The 16,219-nt window shown below is 46.8% G+C and overlaps 4 protein-coding genes across 16 annotated transcripts in view; 3 read left to right on the top strand and 1 right to left on the bottom strand.

The window, feature by feature from the left end:
• CFAP70 (cilia and flagella associated protein 70) overlaps positions 1–865 on the top strand; it is an 89,505-nt gene extending 88,640 nt beyond the window's left edge. For all 7 annotated transcript variants that reach the window (XM_062214700.1, XM_062214703.1, XM_062214704.1 and 4 more), the window contains one exon: positions 572–865. In XM_062214700.1, the coding sequence (XP_062070684.1) occupies positions 572–652 (81 nt within the window). In that variant the 3' untranslated portion in view covers positions 653–865. The remainder of the gene's footprint in view (positions 1–571) is intronic.
• A 1,238-nt stretch (positions 866–2,103) lies between these two features.
• On the top strand, positions 2,104–4,206 carry MRPS16 (mitochondrial ribosomal protein S16). The gene is made up of 3 exons (XM_062213902.1): positions 2,104–2,251; positions 2,661–2,921; positions 3,702–4,206. Exons 1-3 carry the CDS (start codon positions 2,239–2,241, stop codon positions 3,833–3,835), a joined length of 408 nt encoding a protein of 135 aa, XP_062069886.1. The 5' UTR covers positions 2,104–2,238; the 3' UTR covers positions 3,836–4,206.
• Positions 4,207–6,669: 2,463 nt separating this feature from the next.
• Positions 6,670–16,219, top strand: part of DNAJC9 (DnaJ heat shock protein family (Hsp40) member C9) — a 52,893-nt gene continuing 43,343 nt past the window's right edge. Inside the window, exons 1-5 of one of the 2 annotated variants that reach the window (XM_062213901.1) lie at positions 6,676–6,934; positions 7,106–7,246; positions 7,744–7,998; positions 11,022–11,108; positions 11,449–12,142. In XM_062213901.1, the coding sequence (XP_062069885.1) occupies positions 6,755–6,934; positions 7,106–7,246; positions 7,744–7,998; positions 11,022–11,108; positions 11,449–11,568 (783 nt within the window). In that variant the 5' untranslated portion in view covers positions 6,676–6,754 and the 3' untranslated portion in view covers positions 11,569–12,142. Of the gene's footprint in view, positions 6,935–7,105; positions 7,247–7,743; positions 7,999–11,021; positions 11,109–11,448; positions 12,143–16,219 lie in introns of those variants that run through there. The other variant, XM_062213900.1, reaches the window with a different exon arrangement.
• FAM149B1 (family with sequence similarity 149 member B1) overlaps positions 13,390–16,219 on the bottom strand; it is a 48,636-nt gene continuing 45,806 nt past the window's right edge. For 3 of the 6 annotated variants that reach the window (XM_062213896.1, XM_062213897.1, XM_062213898.1), the window contains 2 exons: positions 15,359–15,431; positions 13,394–14,176 (listed from right to left, as the gene is read on the bottom strand). In XM_062213896.1, coding sequence (XP_062069880.1) covers positions 14,103–14,176; positions 15,359–15,431 — 147 coding nt within the window. In that variant the 3' untranslated portion in view covers positions 13,394–14,102. Of the gene's footprint in view, positions 14,177–15,358; positions 15,432–16,219 lie in introns of all 6 variants that reach the window. The other 3 variants (XM_062213899.1, XM_062213895.1, XM_062213894.1) reach the window with 2 other exon arrangements.

Raw genomic sequence — 16,219 nt, 5'->3', positions numbered from 1 at the left:
CAGTGACTTGAGCTTACATTTCACAGGCCACAGTTAGTCATGTAACTACGCGTAGCTCCAAGAGAACCTGGAAGATGTGGCTTTTTAGCTGATTGCAGTACTGCCCTGAAAAGAACTTAAGATTTTATTGGTGAGAGATTGGGTATTCAGGAATCAATCATGGCTCTACTACACATCTGGATGCCTAGAACTAAATTCAGTGCCAATATAAATCCATGATTCTTGTATGTTTGATTCCTATCTTTTACTTGCCACACGAGAATACTACACATTACCCAGGAGACGTTGGCGATAATATGAACACTTAAAAAAAACCGTAATAAAATTATTTTACCAAAAAAGTACAAATCATGAACGTGCATGGCACTTGATGAATCTTCACAAAATAAACTTACCCATATCAGCAGCACAGTATTCTAGGGTCCTTTAATGGAGTTTCCATTGAATAGGGAATATAGAAAGAACCGATTCCATGCCAAGGAACTATGTTCTTCAGCTTTGGGTCCACAAATGAGAGGGTCTTCAAAGCCATAAAGGATGACATATCTTCTTCCCTTCCTTCTTCTTATAGCTGAAATTGAAAGACGAGGCTCTGTTGGCAGAGATCCACATGGTACAGGAGACAGTTGGCTTTGGAAATCCATCTTTCTGATAACCATCCAACTGAAGAATTTTCCGTATGGACTCCTGAGCTCCTTTCCTTCCTGGCGAGTTTCACAATAGGAAGCCTGGCGCCGAAGATCCAGAATGTGAACCAAACACAGACACGTTCACGTGTTTCCTTTGGCTGTGCTACTGGATGTTTTACTACTCATTGACAGTAAACGAGGTCACAACGAAAATGGAAATAAGAAATTTAAAAATTCATCAGTGTGGTAGTGTGGTTCTGGAGTTTATTAAAGTATATATGTAGTTATAATTGTTACATTAGTAACTACAGATTATTTATACAATTACCCATTTAAAATTATTAAAGTAGAGCGGGTCGTTATTAGAGTTTCCGTAACTTGTAAATTAAGGCATCATTTCCACAGGTGGGCCTAGAAACTGCTATGATGATGGGTCACTGCCTTAGGGCAAAGGACATATGAGCTGTGGACACGCCCTTTGTAAAATGGACAGACAGGTCTTTACTGAAGGTAGAAGTTCTGACTCCCTGTGACCAACCAAGGCTGCCTTCCTGTGCTTAAATCACGAGGGCTCCATGAAGACACCGGTGCCCTGTAAGGAACACCAGCTCCTCAGCTTGAGGCCCTACACTCTGCTCCTGCCTTTCTGGATCACAGCATGGCAAACACAGGAATCACGTTTCTCCTTTATTTATTTATTTTTTGGGGGACAGGCAGAGTGGATAGTGAGAGAGAGAGATAGAGAGAAAGGTCTTCCTTTTTGCCGTTGGTTCACCCTCCAATGGCCGCTGCGGCTAGCGCATCGTGCTGATCTGAAGCCAGGAGCCAGGAGCTTCTCCTGGTCTCCCATGGGGTGCAGGGCCCAAGCACTTGGGCCATCCTCCACTGCTCTCCAGGGCACAGCAGAGAGCTGGCCTGGAAGAGGGGCAGCCGGGATGCTGGCACTGCAGGGGCGGCTTCACCCACTAGGCCACCGCGCCGGCCCCTCGCCTCTAGTTTGTTAAACGCGTGACTGCCTCTATAGGGACCGGAGAACTGCAGCGAAGGTGAGGGGCAAATTAGTGAAGAGAGGAGGAAAAAGTCAACTCTTCATTTAGAATACTCCTCCCATCTCGGAGCTAACAATAATTAAATTTCCCCGAGGAAGTCCCGGGTTAGTTCCTGCAGGGTTCCCCCTGCACGGTGCATGGACGGCGTCACCGTCTGAGCTCCCGGGGCCAGGAGCCGCGCCTGAGTCCTCGGCACGGCGCGTCCGTCCCAACGGGAGCAGAAGGAGGTCCGCAGGGTGGGAGGCTTCGTAGGGCACTCGGCAGGCCCCCTCCGCAGGCCCGGTCCTCCCAGTCCGACCTCCCCGACCCGCGGTCCGCAGTTTAAGTTTCCGCTGGTGGCACCGTGTTGCACTATGGGAAGGACAGAGGCGAAAAGAGGAAGAGGCGGGGCTAAGCGGCCCGTCGGCTTCCGGAGGCGGGGCTTCGGGCGTGATCGAAGGGTGCCGGGTCCCGGCCCTGCGGTGCCTGTGGTCGGCGTCCGTCCTCTGTCCGGCCAGCGGCCCGGGAGCCGGTTGGTGCGGGCGGCGGGACGACCTGGGGCGTGACGCGCCGGCCGGACCATGGTCCACCTGAGTGAGTAATCGAGCCGCCGAGACCGCCTGGCGGCCGCGGGGGTCTGAGGCGTTCGGGACCGGGTGGGGCTGGGAGCTGCTAGGCGGGCTGGAGGTCACCCGAGCCCGAAGCAGCCACTCTGCCTCGGAGTGGGTCTGCGCTGAGTAACCTTGGCGCTTGGGCCTCGCTGCCACCCCCGTCTCGTCTTACAGACGGCACAACTGAGGCTGCCCCAGGCTCACGGCTAGTCGGGGGCGGGCTTCTGCAGGGTGCGTTTGAGCCGAGGGTGGGCTTCTGTGGCCTGAGCAGCACACGGAAGACCGGAGTGGAAGTGAGGACATGGCAAGGGAAGAAGGGAATCGTTGCACGTGCTTCGTTGTGCCCATCTGTGCCCTCCGTGCTTGCGCCCTAACCTCTGGTTTCTCCACAGCCGCCCTCCTCTGCAAGGCCTACCATGGGGGCCACTTAACCATCCGCCTGGCCATGGGTGGCTGCGCCAACCGCCCCTTCTACCGCATTGTGGCTGCTCACAACAAGTGCCCCAGGGATGGCCGTTTCGTGGAGCAGCTGGGTTCCTACGATCCACTGCCCAACAGTCATGGAGAAAAGCTCGTTGCCCTCAACCTAGACAGGATCCGGCATTGGATTGGCTGCGGGGCCCACCTCTCTAAGCCTATGGAAAAGCTTCTGGGTAACTCGGCTCTGGTCTTACCTCACCGAGGGGATTTTAAACTGAAGACAGCTCCAGGATAATGGGACTGCTCAGGACTGGAATGGGAAATGCAATTATGATCTAATCGCCATTTTTTAATCAGGAGACCTCTTTTTTTTTTTTTTTTTTCCTAATGGTTGGCTCAACAGATTTTTCATACCATTTATTTATTTAGACTTATTTATTTTTTTAAAGACATTTATTTGAAAGGCAGAGGCAGACACAGAGAGAGAAGTCTTCCATCTGCTGGTTCACTCCCCAAATGGCCGTAATGGCTGGAGCTGGGCCAATCCAAAGTCAGGAGCCAGGAGCTTCTTCTGGGTCTCCCATGCAGGTGCAGGGGCCCAAGGACTTGGGCCATCTTCTACTGCTTTCCCAGGCCATAGCAGAGAGCTGGATCAGAAGTGCAGCAGCCAGGACTAGAACCAGCGGCCATATGGGATGCTGGCACTACAGGACCTGGTACGCCACAGCACTGCCCCAAGACCTCTTATTATAGAGTTCTTTGTGACTTTTTGAGTGACTGGGGTTTTATGCTAAAAGTGGCGTAGTATGTCTTGAATGGCCATCTGTCAGTTTACCTTTCATTCAAGTAAGGATAATGTTGGAAGACAGGCATCATCTGCTGTCTTCTTGCAATAAAAGGAGAAAGTTGGGTGAAGAGGTAGCACAGAGTATCCTTGGTGCCTTTGGGGCAGAGTTCCAGGGAAATGTTGGCTTGTCCTGTGTTACAATAAATGAAAATCCTGTTGCTTTTAGGTCTTGCTGGCTTTTTCCCTCTGCATCCTATGACGATCACAAATGCTGAGAGACTGCGAAGGAAGCGAGCGAAGGAAGTCCTCTTAGCTTCTCAGGAAACAGAGACAAAGTCTACAGAAACAGAAGCAAGCTGATTTCAGTGAGCATAGCAGTGGGAACAAGGTCAAGGTTCTCTTAAAACACTTGTGCACAACTCTTTATTTTGTTAGATTTGAAGGTCAATAAATGAAGTTTTCTGAGTCAGGCATACACATCTAGCTTGGCCTGAGAAGGGCTCAGAATTTATTCTTGTCCTACATAGAGCAGAGTCTAGGTATTAATTCATTTTGGGGGGTCTTCTTGGGAAAGACATTGGCTATGAGGGGGATGTGGGAGACGTGGGAGAAGCTTCTGGCTTTGGATCAAGTCAGTTTTTGGCCGTTGCAGTCATTTATAACTCTGTCTTTCTAATAAAATCTTTAAAACACAATTTAACAAAGGAGATTGGGTATGAAAATTGCCTTTGGGCTGTAATAGCCTACATTTTAAGAATGAGAAACTGGGGGAAAGCTTACTTCATAGGGTACCTGTGTGTATTGTATGTCCTTTACATACAAGTTATTTGTGAGGATTATAAAGTAACATGAAGGTAGGTAGGATTATTTTGATTTTACAGATGGGGAAACTGAGGCTCAGAGGTGGAAACTTGCCCAGTGATAGTGGTTTAAGACCCTAATATGCCTGCCTGAAAAGTCCTCCTAGCATACTATCTATATAGAGAAAGAAATGAGCAAAGTTAGGGACCTTTGAAAAGTCCACGTAGAAAGTTAGTGATAAAATCATGTCTAGGTCTAAGTTTATGATATAAATGACTAATTGTGCCAAAGCAAAATATCACATTATCAGCTCTACCAGAACTACAGTGTTATACAACCATTCTGAATTACTTTGTTTTAGTGTACACTGTAGATAATACAGATTGCAAATTTTGGCAGACTTAAGATGAAGGAAATTTATAGAAAAGTTTCTGAACCCTGTCAGTGTGCCAACTTGATACATGGGTTTTTATATTTGGCAATAACTTCCTAGCCATCCCAATGCTGGGGTCACAGGCTTCTCCAGAGTTGTGGCCAGTTGGTTTACTTGCCTTAAGGAGACTTTGAAGCCAGAACAGGCTGAAAAGAACTGACTAGCTGGGTTTGATCTTGGGTCTGGGAAGGGAGAGCGTTTTGAAAACTCTGGCAGTTCTGAGAGGTTTAAAAGCTATGAGGTAGGCGTTTGGCCTAGTGGTTAAGATGCCCGTATCCTGTACTGAAGTGTGTGGGTTTGAGTCCTAGCTCTGCTGATTCCAGCTTCCTCTTAGCATGTACCCAGGGTGGCAGCAGGTGATGTGTCAAAGAGTTGGAATCGCCCTCGTGGGAAATTCTGATAGAGTTCCCAGCTTCTGACTTCACTCTGGCTCCGCCTTAGCTGTTGCAGGCATTTGTGGAATGAACTAGCAGATGGGACCTCTTTTTTTTTTTTTTTCCCCTCTAAGATTTATTTATTTATTTATTTATTTAATTTATTTTTTTTCCCTCTAAGATTTATTTTTTTATTTGAAAGGCAGAGTTACGGAAAGAAGAGGGAATAGAGAGAAAGAACCTTCCATCCCCTGGTTTACTCTGCAAATGGCTGCAACGGCCAGGGCTGGGCCAAGCCAAAAGCCAGGAACCTGGAACTTCTTCAGGTCTCCTGTGTGGGTGCAGGGGCCCAAGCACTAGGCTATATTTAGCCTAGGCACATTAGCAGGGAGCTGGATCAGAGGTGGATGGGTGCCAGTGTCATAGGTGGAGGCTTAACCTGCTACACCACAATGCCGGCCCCAGCAGACAGGACCTCTTGTCTTGCTTTGTCTATTCACACACAGATGGTTTTGAGTTTTTCTTTTTTTCCATTGAGTTTCTGCCCGCTCAGGTATTCATTCTGAATTCTGGTTTATCCTCTAAGATCTGCACGTGCGAGCTTACCCTCTCCCAGATTCCCAAACTTTTCTCCAGGCTTAGTGTTGCTTAGATCCAAGCCCAAGTTTCTCCCCATGTCATGGGTGATCCAGTCTGCCCTGCTGGCACCTCTAATGCAGAGGGCTCAAAGCCAGCCTGACTGTACAGAGCATTGAGAAAAAACGGCCCTTTGCTTCAGCACCTTGTTTTCATTAAGATGAGGTTTGGGTCATGTTATTTCTACCAGAGTGTAAGTTTAAAAAAAAAATCATTTATTTAAAGGAGGAAAAAGAGATCTGCTGGTTCACTCCCCAAAGGCCTGAAAAGTCCAGGCTGAAGCCGGGTGCCCTTTGTGGGTGGCAGGGACCCAAGTACTGGCGCCATCACCTGCTGTCTCCCGGAGCGTGCATTTAGCAGGGGGCTGGACTCCACAGCGGAGCCTTACTCACTTGTGCACCACACACCTGTCCCCGCCGCCCTGTAAGCTGACTTGAGGACGGAACGGTGACTGCGGCTGATCGGCTCATCGTGTGTAAATGGCAAATCCGTAGGTCTTATCAGATGAAGAGGGGTTTTTTGCTTCAATGTAGGCTTTTTCCTGCGTTGTTTACCACAGCAGTTGCAATCCATAGGTTACAAAATCACTGGGCCCACAGCGCTCTCTACTCCTTTCAGGGTCCCTGAAAAAAACAGAAATCTAACCATCACGTCGAACAAACCCCCCAAGCTGGCCATTTACAAAATCAAACACGTGGGGACACTGGGGACGAGGGACGCCGGCTCCCAGGGTGGTGGGAGGGCGGCCAGAGGCCGGGGTGAGGGGACCGGGCCGGCGGCGGCCTCGTGCAGACCCTGGAGACCGCGGGGCCGCGCGCTCCTCCGCCCCAGCTCGAGGTCTGCGCGCCCGCGCCGGCGTGTCCCCGCCCCTTTTGCGGTCGCCGTAAAGCGCCGCTGCGCAGCGTGGTCCCGCCCCTTGCGCGCCTCTTGTGACGCAGGCGCGCTAGGCTATTTGAGCGGGAAAAGACAGCGCCCGGCTGGTGTGGCGAGCGCGGAACGCCCGGCTGTGGCGGCTGAGGCGGCCTGCCGCTCGGCATGGCACTCCTGGAGCTGTGCGAGGAAGTGTTCGGGACCGCTGACCTCTACCAGGTGCTGGGCGTGCGGCGCGAGGCCTCGGACGGCGAGGTCCGACGCGGCTACCACAAGGTGTCCCTGCAGGTGCACCCGGACCGGGTGGGCGAGGGCGACAAGGAGGACGCCACCCGCCGCTTTCAGGTACGCGGGCCCCGGGCCTCGGCCGCCGGCCCCGCCGCGCCCTCCGGGATTCGGGCCCTCGGGCTCCGGGGAGGCGGCCGCTCTGGGCCCGGCGTTCCCTCGCCTCCGCCTCTGGCGGCGCGGTTCCCGCGGGAGCGCCGGGGTGAATGTTGGGTGCTCGTTTCCCCTCAGATCCTGGGGCGAGTCTACTCCGTTCTGAGTGACAAAGAGCAGAGAGCGGTGTACGATGAGCAGGGCACAGTGGACGAGGACGCGACTGGGCTCAACCAAGACCGGGACTGGGAGGCCTATTGGAGGTTACTCTTCAAAAAGGTACGGCGCTCTGGGGCTTTCTTGTTGACGCGCGCAGCGTTCGGGCCACAGGCGTTGATTGAATGTCTCCGAGGCCTTGCGTTTTGTGTCCATTTTGTAGGAATGAGTTTGAGTTTGGCCTTGAAATGTAAATGCACTTACCGAAATGAGTTCCCTGTTAGAATAATGTGACTGTTGCAGTGACGAGGCGGAATTCGCTTTACAGGATTTGCTTAATGTTACGCATGCATGTGTAAGCCTGTTTATCTGAATCTCTTCCCACCCGTGAGAGTTCACTTGAATTTCCCTACCCTGGTTCTTCATTTGGGAATTGTGAAGGCTGCATCAGGAAGAACTCGGGGAAAAGTTAGATGCAGGAAATTTGGTTCCTTGCCACCGTTAAACTCAAGCAACTGGTGTGTTTGGGGAGCGGCATTTTGACACTTAATTCTCCCGTTTTTCCATGTTTTATTTAAACTAAACACCTCAACACTAAAGCATATCTCCCTTTTTATCAGATATCTCTAGAGGACATTCAAGCTTTTGAAAAGACATACAAAGGTTCTGAAGAAGAGCTGGCCGATATCAAACAGGCCTATCTGGACTTCAAGGGCGATATGGATCAGATCATGGAGTCTGTGCTTTGTGTACAGTACACGGATGAACCCAGGATAAGGAACATCATTCAGCAAGCTATTGATGCCAGAGAGGTTCCATCCTACAAGGCCTTTGTCAAAGAGTCGAAGCAAAAGATGAACGCAAGGAAAAGACGGGTAAAATTTTGATTACTGCTCATTTGATATATCTTGGTTGCTTTCAAAAAGGATTTGAGAATATTTGGAACAATAAATTTGTACATATGACTGCTGAAGTTAACTGGATCCATATCGCTCATCTAATTAAATGGGCTCACCAGCTCCTCAGGAGAAGCTTTTTTCTGTAGTTTGGCTCAAGGTGATTTTCCTGTGTGGATTGTTTAAATAGTACCCTCTTAAATACTGAAATACTTTTCATATGGGCCTGCTCTTGGAGCTTTGCTGAGACATTCCTCAGGAGGTAAAAGGAATGGAGTCCAGTAACATAGAATACACAGTGGCTCTCCCAGAGGACCTCCCCCTCTGGTGCAGATTATTGGGCCTTTGCTGTAAGGTTAGTTCTTAGGTTGTTTCTGTGTTGTTATTATTGTTTTAAAGATTTATGTATTTGCAAGGCAGTTACAGAGAAAGAGATGGGGAGGTCTTCCATCTGCTGGCTCACCCCCAGAACAGCCACAATGGCAGGAGTTGGGCCGATCTGGAGCCAGGCACTTCTTCTGGGTCTCCCATGTGGGTGCAGGTGCCAAGCACTTGGCTATCCTCTGCTGCCTTCCCAGGCTCATTAGCAAGGAGCTGGATCGGAAGTGGAGCAGGCAGGACTTGAACCAGCACCCACATGGGATGCCAGCATTGCAGGTGGCAGCCTTACCTGCTACACCATGACACCGGCCCCAGAATGTTTTTAAACACTTGCTTTGCTTTATCCTTTTGACCAAGCTTTGTCAAGAATGAACGATCGCTACCTGGGTGTCTTAAACCCTTAGTAAACAAGGGGAGGGCTGGAGATGATGGCAGAAGAAAGGTGCTTAAAGATAGATGGAGTTTGTGGAATGGGTTCAAGTTACCAGACGTCTCTGGTTTTTTCGGACAGTTTCCTTGGATTGGCACCAAAGTAGTCAGTACCTGGATGTCCCTTTCATAATAAGGATTCTATGGAGAGCAGATAACTAAGATTTTAGCTCTTTGGTGGGTACTTGAGATGCCTTCATTTTCTATGGCTGAACTGGAGGTGAGGGGGCAGGAAAAGGTCTGCAGCTTTTAGGAGCAAAATATAGGCAGAGAGAAATTTGGTTTTGGTAAGAATTTAACGTGCCTGCTTTGCCTAGATGAAACTTGATGCTCTTTCTGGTGAGCTAAAGGGAGAAGTGGGGTATCTATCAAGATAATTCTGATTTGTAGGCTAAATGTGTTTATTAAAGATGTATTTATTTATTTGAAAAAGAAAGAGATCGTCCATCTGTTGTTTCACTCCCCAGATGGCTGCAATGGCTGGGGCTGGGTCAAGCCAAAGCTAGGAACCAGGAGCTTCATCTGGGCCCTCCCATGACTGGCAGGGGCCCAAACACTTGGACATTTTCCAGCACTTTTCCTAGGCAGGGAGCTTGATCACAAGTGGAGCAGCCAGGACTCCAACCGGTGGCTGATGTGGGAGACGGCTTTATGTGCAGTACCACAACACTGGCCCTGGCAAAATGGTTTTAGACATACGCTTTTTCCTCAGGTGAAACTGAGCTTGGCTGTTTACAGTGATAATTAGCTTGGGAAACTACCCTAGGGTTTGAGGGGAAGAAGGCATAGTTCTGAGAGACTGTCTAGCAAACATGGTAGAATGGGGATACTGAATTGAGAAGATGACTGAATACAAGAAAACTGTCTTTATTGATAACATGGTCCTAATGGGTCATCATTCCCAGTATTCATAGTATTCTTCGCTACTTAGATAATTCAACAGAAGTTGGGGCCAGTTACAGCCATAGTTGTTGTCATGAGAAGTGTTGGGTATTTTGAAAAATTTGGCACATGAAGGCAGCTTTGAAACCTAGTAAGGTAAGGTTAAAGATGTATTTGCTTATGTTTCTTTTTTTTTTTTTTTTTTTTTTTATTTTTGACAGGCAGAGTGGACAGTGAGATAGAGAGAAAGGTCTTCCTTTTGCCGTTGGTTCACCCTCCAATGGCCGCCGCGGTAGCGCGCTGCGGCCGGCGCACCGCGCTGTTCCGATGGCAGGAGCCAGGTGCTTCTCCTGGTCTCCCATGGGGTGCAGAGCCCAAGCACTTGGGCCATCCTCCACTGCACTCCCTGGCCACAGCAGAGAGCTGGCCTGGAAGAGGGGCAACCGGGACAGGATCGGTGCCCCGACCGGGACTAGAACCCGGTGTGCCGGCGCCGCAAGGCGGAGGATTAGCCTGTTGAGCCACGGCGCCGGCCTGATTATGTTTCTTTTGACCACTCAGCAGAGATAGTTTTAAACCAGAGTTGATAACAAGGCAGCCATTAGTCCCATGTAGTAAATTGATTTTGGGGCTGGCGCTGTGGCTCACTTGGTTAATCCTCCGCCTGTGGCGCCAGCACCCCGAGTTCTAGTCCCAGTTGGGGCGCTGGATTCTGTCCTGGTTGCCCCTCTTCCAGTCCAGCTCTCTGCTGTGGCCCGGGAAGGCAGTGGAGGATGGCCCAAGTGCTTGGGCCCTGCACCCACATGGGAGACCAGGAGGAAGCACCTGGCTCCTGCCTTCGGATTGGCGCAGCACCGGCCGTAGCGGCCATTTGGGGGGTGAAGCAACGGAAGGAAAACCTTTTTTCTGTCTCTCTGTCTATAACTCTGTCAAATAAATTTTAAAAAATTGATTTTAAAGAGAAGCAACTGAAGTACCTGTGTCCTGACAACCCTTTTGAGAACATTGTTGCTTAAGTGATCTTTCCTGGCTTTCCCTGCATATTGTGTTCCTTTCTGTCACCATGTGGTTAATGATGCCAGAGCATTCACTACTTCTAGTAAGTAGAAATGGGGAAAAAAGGAAAGGCTTACTGGAATCCGAGGACCCACTGCCTGTTTTCAGCAATGTTGCCTTTTAATAAGTATTTGTTATTTTACCTATTAATGTAACCCTCAAATAAGCAGGTCTTACCATAGATTTGTTTCTGAGAAAGGGCTATGTTAGCATTTTCTAGCTGCCATAGACTCTGATGTGAGTTTCTGTTTCAGGCTCAGGAAGAAGCTAAAGAAGCAGAAGTGAGCAGGAAGGAATTGGGGCTTGATGAAGGAGTGGATAACTTGAAAGCACTCATTCAGGTAAACTTGGGAGGCTGGCACCACTTTCATGTTCTGATTCCCATTGGCTTTATTTTCTGTGGAGCATATGTGTGGTGTGGTTTTCTTCAAGACATGACTCACATAACAGCTGTTTGTTCTTATAGTGTACAATTCAGTAGTTTTTATAGTAGTCACAAAGTTCTACAGCCATCACCATGGTCTTATCCTAGAATATTTTTACCACTCTGTGAAGAAATCCATTCCTGTTAGCAGTCCCTCCCGCTCTCCCCTTCCTTCAGCCCCTGGTAACCACTAAGTATTTTCTGTGTCTGTTGATTTTGCTGGATTTTGAAAGCTTGTGTTTTAACTTCTCAAACAGAGCAGACAAAAGGATCGGCAAAAGGAAATGGACAATTTTCTGGCTCAGATGGAGGCAAAGTACTGCAAACCTTCTAAAGGAGGAGGGAAAAAAACGACTCTCAAGAAAGAAAAGAAATAATGGCATTTTTCTCTTCAAGGGTCTTTCTTTAGGCATTCCCTACCCGGTGCCACTTTAGGCAGGGTAGTCACTATTCAAGGGCAAAAGTGAAACCCTTGAGAGAAGTTTTCTTTCCGCCTAAATTATTCACATTGAGTAAACCCAGCAGAATTTCCCTACCATATTTTAGTATTCCCTAGAAATCAGCTGATGTTGTGGGAGGTCCTCACAGGAAGGACTGTGGTGGTGATGTTTGGGAGGGTGGTATGCTTGTAGCACTTGCTTCATGGATCTTCCATACTACACAGACCTCTGTCTGAGTGTGGGTCTGTGCACACTGTGTTCACTGATGTGTGTCAGCTAGTACAGGTACTCTACCTGGCTAGAACACCTTCAGAGTGCTTACTGAAGCTGTCTTCCAGATAGTTGCTAGTTTACTTTTGTGCTTAATGAGCTTGAATACACCCTCTTGCCTATCAGTTTTACTCAGTCAGGTTTTGTTATTCTGAAGTCTAAGAGAAAAGAGGTATTCGGATTACTTCATGCATTTTTTAAGAATTGTATATGATTAAATAAATAAAAGATGATTGTTAAATTCTGGTGACTTTTTAAATGATCGTAGTGGTCATTTAAAATGTGATCTAGATAAAATGAGTGGTGTTTGGGATAGAGAAGAGAGGAGAAAACACTTGATCTGCTTTAGCATTGTACTCGGCAGCCTGGTTTAAATAGCATAGAGTTGTAGGCCCATCTCTCTGAAGGCCTGCTTGTCTGAATTTGTTTCCTTATATTTGAGAGAGATCTAGACTTACCGAATTGTATATATTGAATATGTCCAGTAAAAACGTATTCTAACTTTCAGGGACTGCACACGTAAGAGAATTGGGCTAAATGACTTTAGAGGCCCCTTTCTGACTCTTATCTCTGGGTGGCAAGCCTTATTAGAGTGAAGTCATGGGATTGGTTTGTAAGAACAGTGCAGAGATTTTCACTTAAATAAGTTGGATATTGTATTGTTATAATGTATCAATTTAAGGAAAATGAGAAATTTTTCATTTGTGATTACAAGCAGGTTAACTAATTGAATTAAAAATATAATTAAGTGCAGGTTTTTTGAAGCATCTGTCTTCATATGATAACCTTAGAAGACCTTGATATAATGTAAAAGTCGCCTCAATTTATGGTCCTTTGAGTCTATTCACTTTGAAAAATAATGGGATCTAAGATTGATTGGTATGATCATGATATTCAGTGAAATTTCAAAATCCACCATTAAAGCCATTGCTACATTCATGAGTGCCCTTAGGAAATAGCCTGTGGTGAAATCGGAAGAAAGCCACAGTTTTCTACTAGTGATGTTGTTAGGATATTTTCACATGGGATTAATTGACAAGGTTCCTTTGATTTTTAGGGAATTGCACCTTGGTGGCTCACTAGTAAATCCTACAGACATTTTTTTTTTTTTTTTTTGACAGGCAGAGTGGACAGTGAGAGACAGACAGAGAGAAAGGTCTTCCTTTTGCCGTTGGTTCACCCTCCAATGGCCGCCGCGGTTGGCGCGCTGCGGCCGGTGCACCGCGCTGATCCGATGGCAGGAGCCAGGGGCTTATCCTGGTCTCCCATGGGGTGCAGGACCCAAGCACTTGGGCCATCCTCCACTGCACTCCCTGGCCACAGCAGAGGGCTGGCCTGGAAGAGGGGCAACCGGGACAGAATCCGGTGCCCCAACCGGGACCAGAACCCGGTGTGCCGGCGCCACAAGGCGGAGGACCAGCCTAGTGAGCCGCGGCGCCGGCCCCTACAGACATTTTTAATTGACTTAAAGCTGCAGGAGAAAATCTTGAAGGTGAGTTTGATACTTGGAAAAAAGATGTGGCCAATAAAGTACTTCAGGAAGAAAATAAGCATAACCTAGTGTCAAGTAGTAGCCTTTGTAAGGCTGAGCGTCCTGTCTGGGGGGAAAAAAAAAACCCATACCATTATATTTTGTTACTTAAGGTATTTCACACCTGTGCTTAACAACTATGTTATCAGTTCCCCTTCCATTTCAGTCTACTCAGAGTAGTGAACATTTGAAGAGAAAGCTGTAGGAGTGACATCTATTCGAAGAGTAACTTAGATTTTTTTTATAGCATTATCTCCCCAAAATGACAGACCACAACTCTCCAGAAATTAATACAAGCTGAAGTATTTGCTGCTTCTGTCAAGTCTGATCTCACAGAATCCAATAGTATTTGAATTGATCATTGTTAACAGATAATTTGAGAAGTAATTTAGTGGCAACTACTCTTTGTTACAGCTTTGGGTACAAATTTTATTGTCCAGAGGAATGGATTCACTTAAGCTGAAAGGAGATAGTAACTGGAGATAGAAACGATACCCATGTAATCTTTGGCAGACAGTCTATTGTGTTTTTCTCAGTCTTAAATAGCTCTTCATGAAGATGATTTCAAGTTGATCTTGTATATAAGCTCTGCATCACCTGGTGACTCAACACTGATTGATGTAATCTTCCCATGTGTTTCCTGCAGCCTGATAGGTTCTTCTCATTTGCCCTATGGTCCCTGTCTGGTTCTAGAGACTGGTCCACCTCTGCTTTGAGATTTTGTAGATTCGTGTAACTGAGGACCTGTCAGACACAAATGACATCATAGAGTAACATTAGTAGACATTCTAGATCTGATAATTAAGCTCAAATTGTATCTCAGGGTCTTTATGCTCCATTTACCACTGGACTTTAAACCTGGAGAATAGGACTGAGTAGGAAAGTGTTGTTTATCAAGATAACAAAAACCATGCTTACAAATTTTATCTGTAAAATTTTTTTCAAAACTATTTTTGAGTTAAAAAAGCAGTAACCTCGTTTTGCTGAAGATCAGCCCACAAACCAAAAAAGGACTGAGATACCTGTTTCCCTACCCTAAGTGTTAGACTTGGACTGTCAGTGTGGCAGAATGTAATCACTGTAGCCCAGAGGCTGCACTGCTTCTATACAAAGACTAATCTAGAAAGTGTTGAAAGCATTCAGACTACCAAACTGTACTACTAGCAACTGAACTAGGAGAAATCCCCTGGACAACAAGGATGATTTGAGGTGGTTTTTACTGTATTTACCAAACACGTACTTCCATATTTCACCTACAACAGAATGAGAAATGACCATGATGGTGGTGAGAAAACATCATAGGAAAAATGAAGACATCCTGAAATTTTTTCCCATCACTTTGTTAATATGAGGGCCTTCCAAAAAATTAATGGAAAATGTGCATTATGAAAAGCTTCATGGATTTCAAAATTTTCTGCGCAAAATTTTTTAATTCCATTTCTACAAACTTTTTGAAGTATTTGTGGACACTGCAGAATATAATTTCAGAGTTTAAAAAAAGTTAATGGGATAGTCATTCTTATCCTGATGTTTTAAAAATTATTCTCTTTGGCCTGTTTAACAGGCTGAGGAAATCATTTTAGTCCATAGGAAAAGAGATTTTGCCTACATAATAATAGAAAAAAGCAGCCCCTGTTTTTAAAGAACATTTCGAATGTTACAAAAATGACTTATTTGACTCAATTTTTTTAGTTTTTTTTTTTTAAGTCATTTAATGGTGCGGTGGGATTAATTTACAAAGCATGAAGAAAACAGAAATCTGGAACTTTGCTTCCAACCAACAGAACTCTTTCAGTATACCCCCATCTTCCAACATGAATTTGAGGTGATATAAAGATGTAGAAAAACAAAAGAAAATCTGGAGGAAGAAAAAATGTAGGGAAAAAAGAAAGAAAAGACAGGGTCTTAACATAGCCCCACCTGTACCTGCAAATCCCCTACCGGGTCTGGCCTTATGAGGATACTCAATTGCAAATGAACGACCATACTGGGAGTCTGGCTGAAAGAGAAAAGATGAGACATTTCTTAAAATGCAGCTTCCCCTAAAGAATAAACTTGAGCTGGCTGACAAGGGAAAAGCTTGCAGCTGATAATCTTGGAAAAGACACCATCTGGCAACCTGAGTATGCGATACCAAATTCCAGGCAGAAGAGTCAAAGCCAGATACCCATAATGCTGTTTGTTAAATTGGTAAAAATTACTGATTTGACAATTTTATTTCCATGCCTTTATGAGAATCCCAGCATTTGTAAATAATCCACATGTTACCATCCAAGAGAGTTTTATCTGATTCTGTTGCCTGCTAACTTTTTAAAACAGGAACAGCCATTTCAGCAACATAGAAATATCTATGGCTTGGCCGGCGCCGCGGCTCACTAGGCTAATCCTCCGCCTTGTGGCGCCGGCACACCGGGTTCTAGTCCCGGTCGGGGCACCGATCCTGTCCCGGTTGCCCCTCTTCCAGGCCAGCTCTCTGCTGTGGCCAGGGAGTGCAGTGGAGGATGGCCCAAGTGCTTGGGCCCTGCACCCCATGGGAGACCAGGAGAAGCACCTGGCTCCTGCCATCGGATCAGCGCGGTGCGCCGGCCGCAGCGCGCTACCGCGGCAGCCATTGGAGGGTGAACCAACGGCAAAAGGAAGACCTTTCTCTCTGTCTCTCTCTCTCACTGTCCACTCTGCCTGTCAAAAAAAAAAAAAAAAAAATCTATGGCTTTACCACCATATTGAAATTTAACTACATTTTTTAGCTTAGTGAAACATTTCAGAACTACCTCAAGAGATTTAAAA

This window comes from Lepus europaeus, chromosome 17 (assembly GCF_033115175.1).
Source record: "Lepus europaeus isolate LE1 chromosome 17, mLepTim1.pri, whole genome shotgun sequence".
Lineage (NCBI taxonomy): Eukaryota > Metazoa > Chordata > Mammalia > Lagomorpha > Leporidae > Lepus > Lepus europaeus.
The sequence above is the reverse complement of the archived record's forward strand: the minus strand, read 5'-3'. Positions and strand labels throughout refer to the sequence as shown.

Excerpts from the sequence above, each read along its gene's own strand:
- MRPS16 (XM_062213902.1), top strand. Across the intron at positions 2,922-3,701 it reads GCCTATGGAAAAGCTTCTGG|GTCTTGCTGGCTTTTTCCCT; the intron begins GTAACTCGGCTC and ends TGTTGCTTTTAG.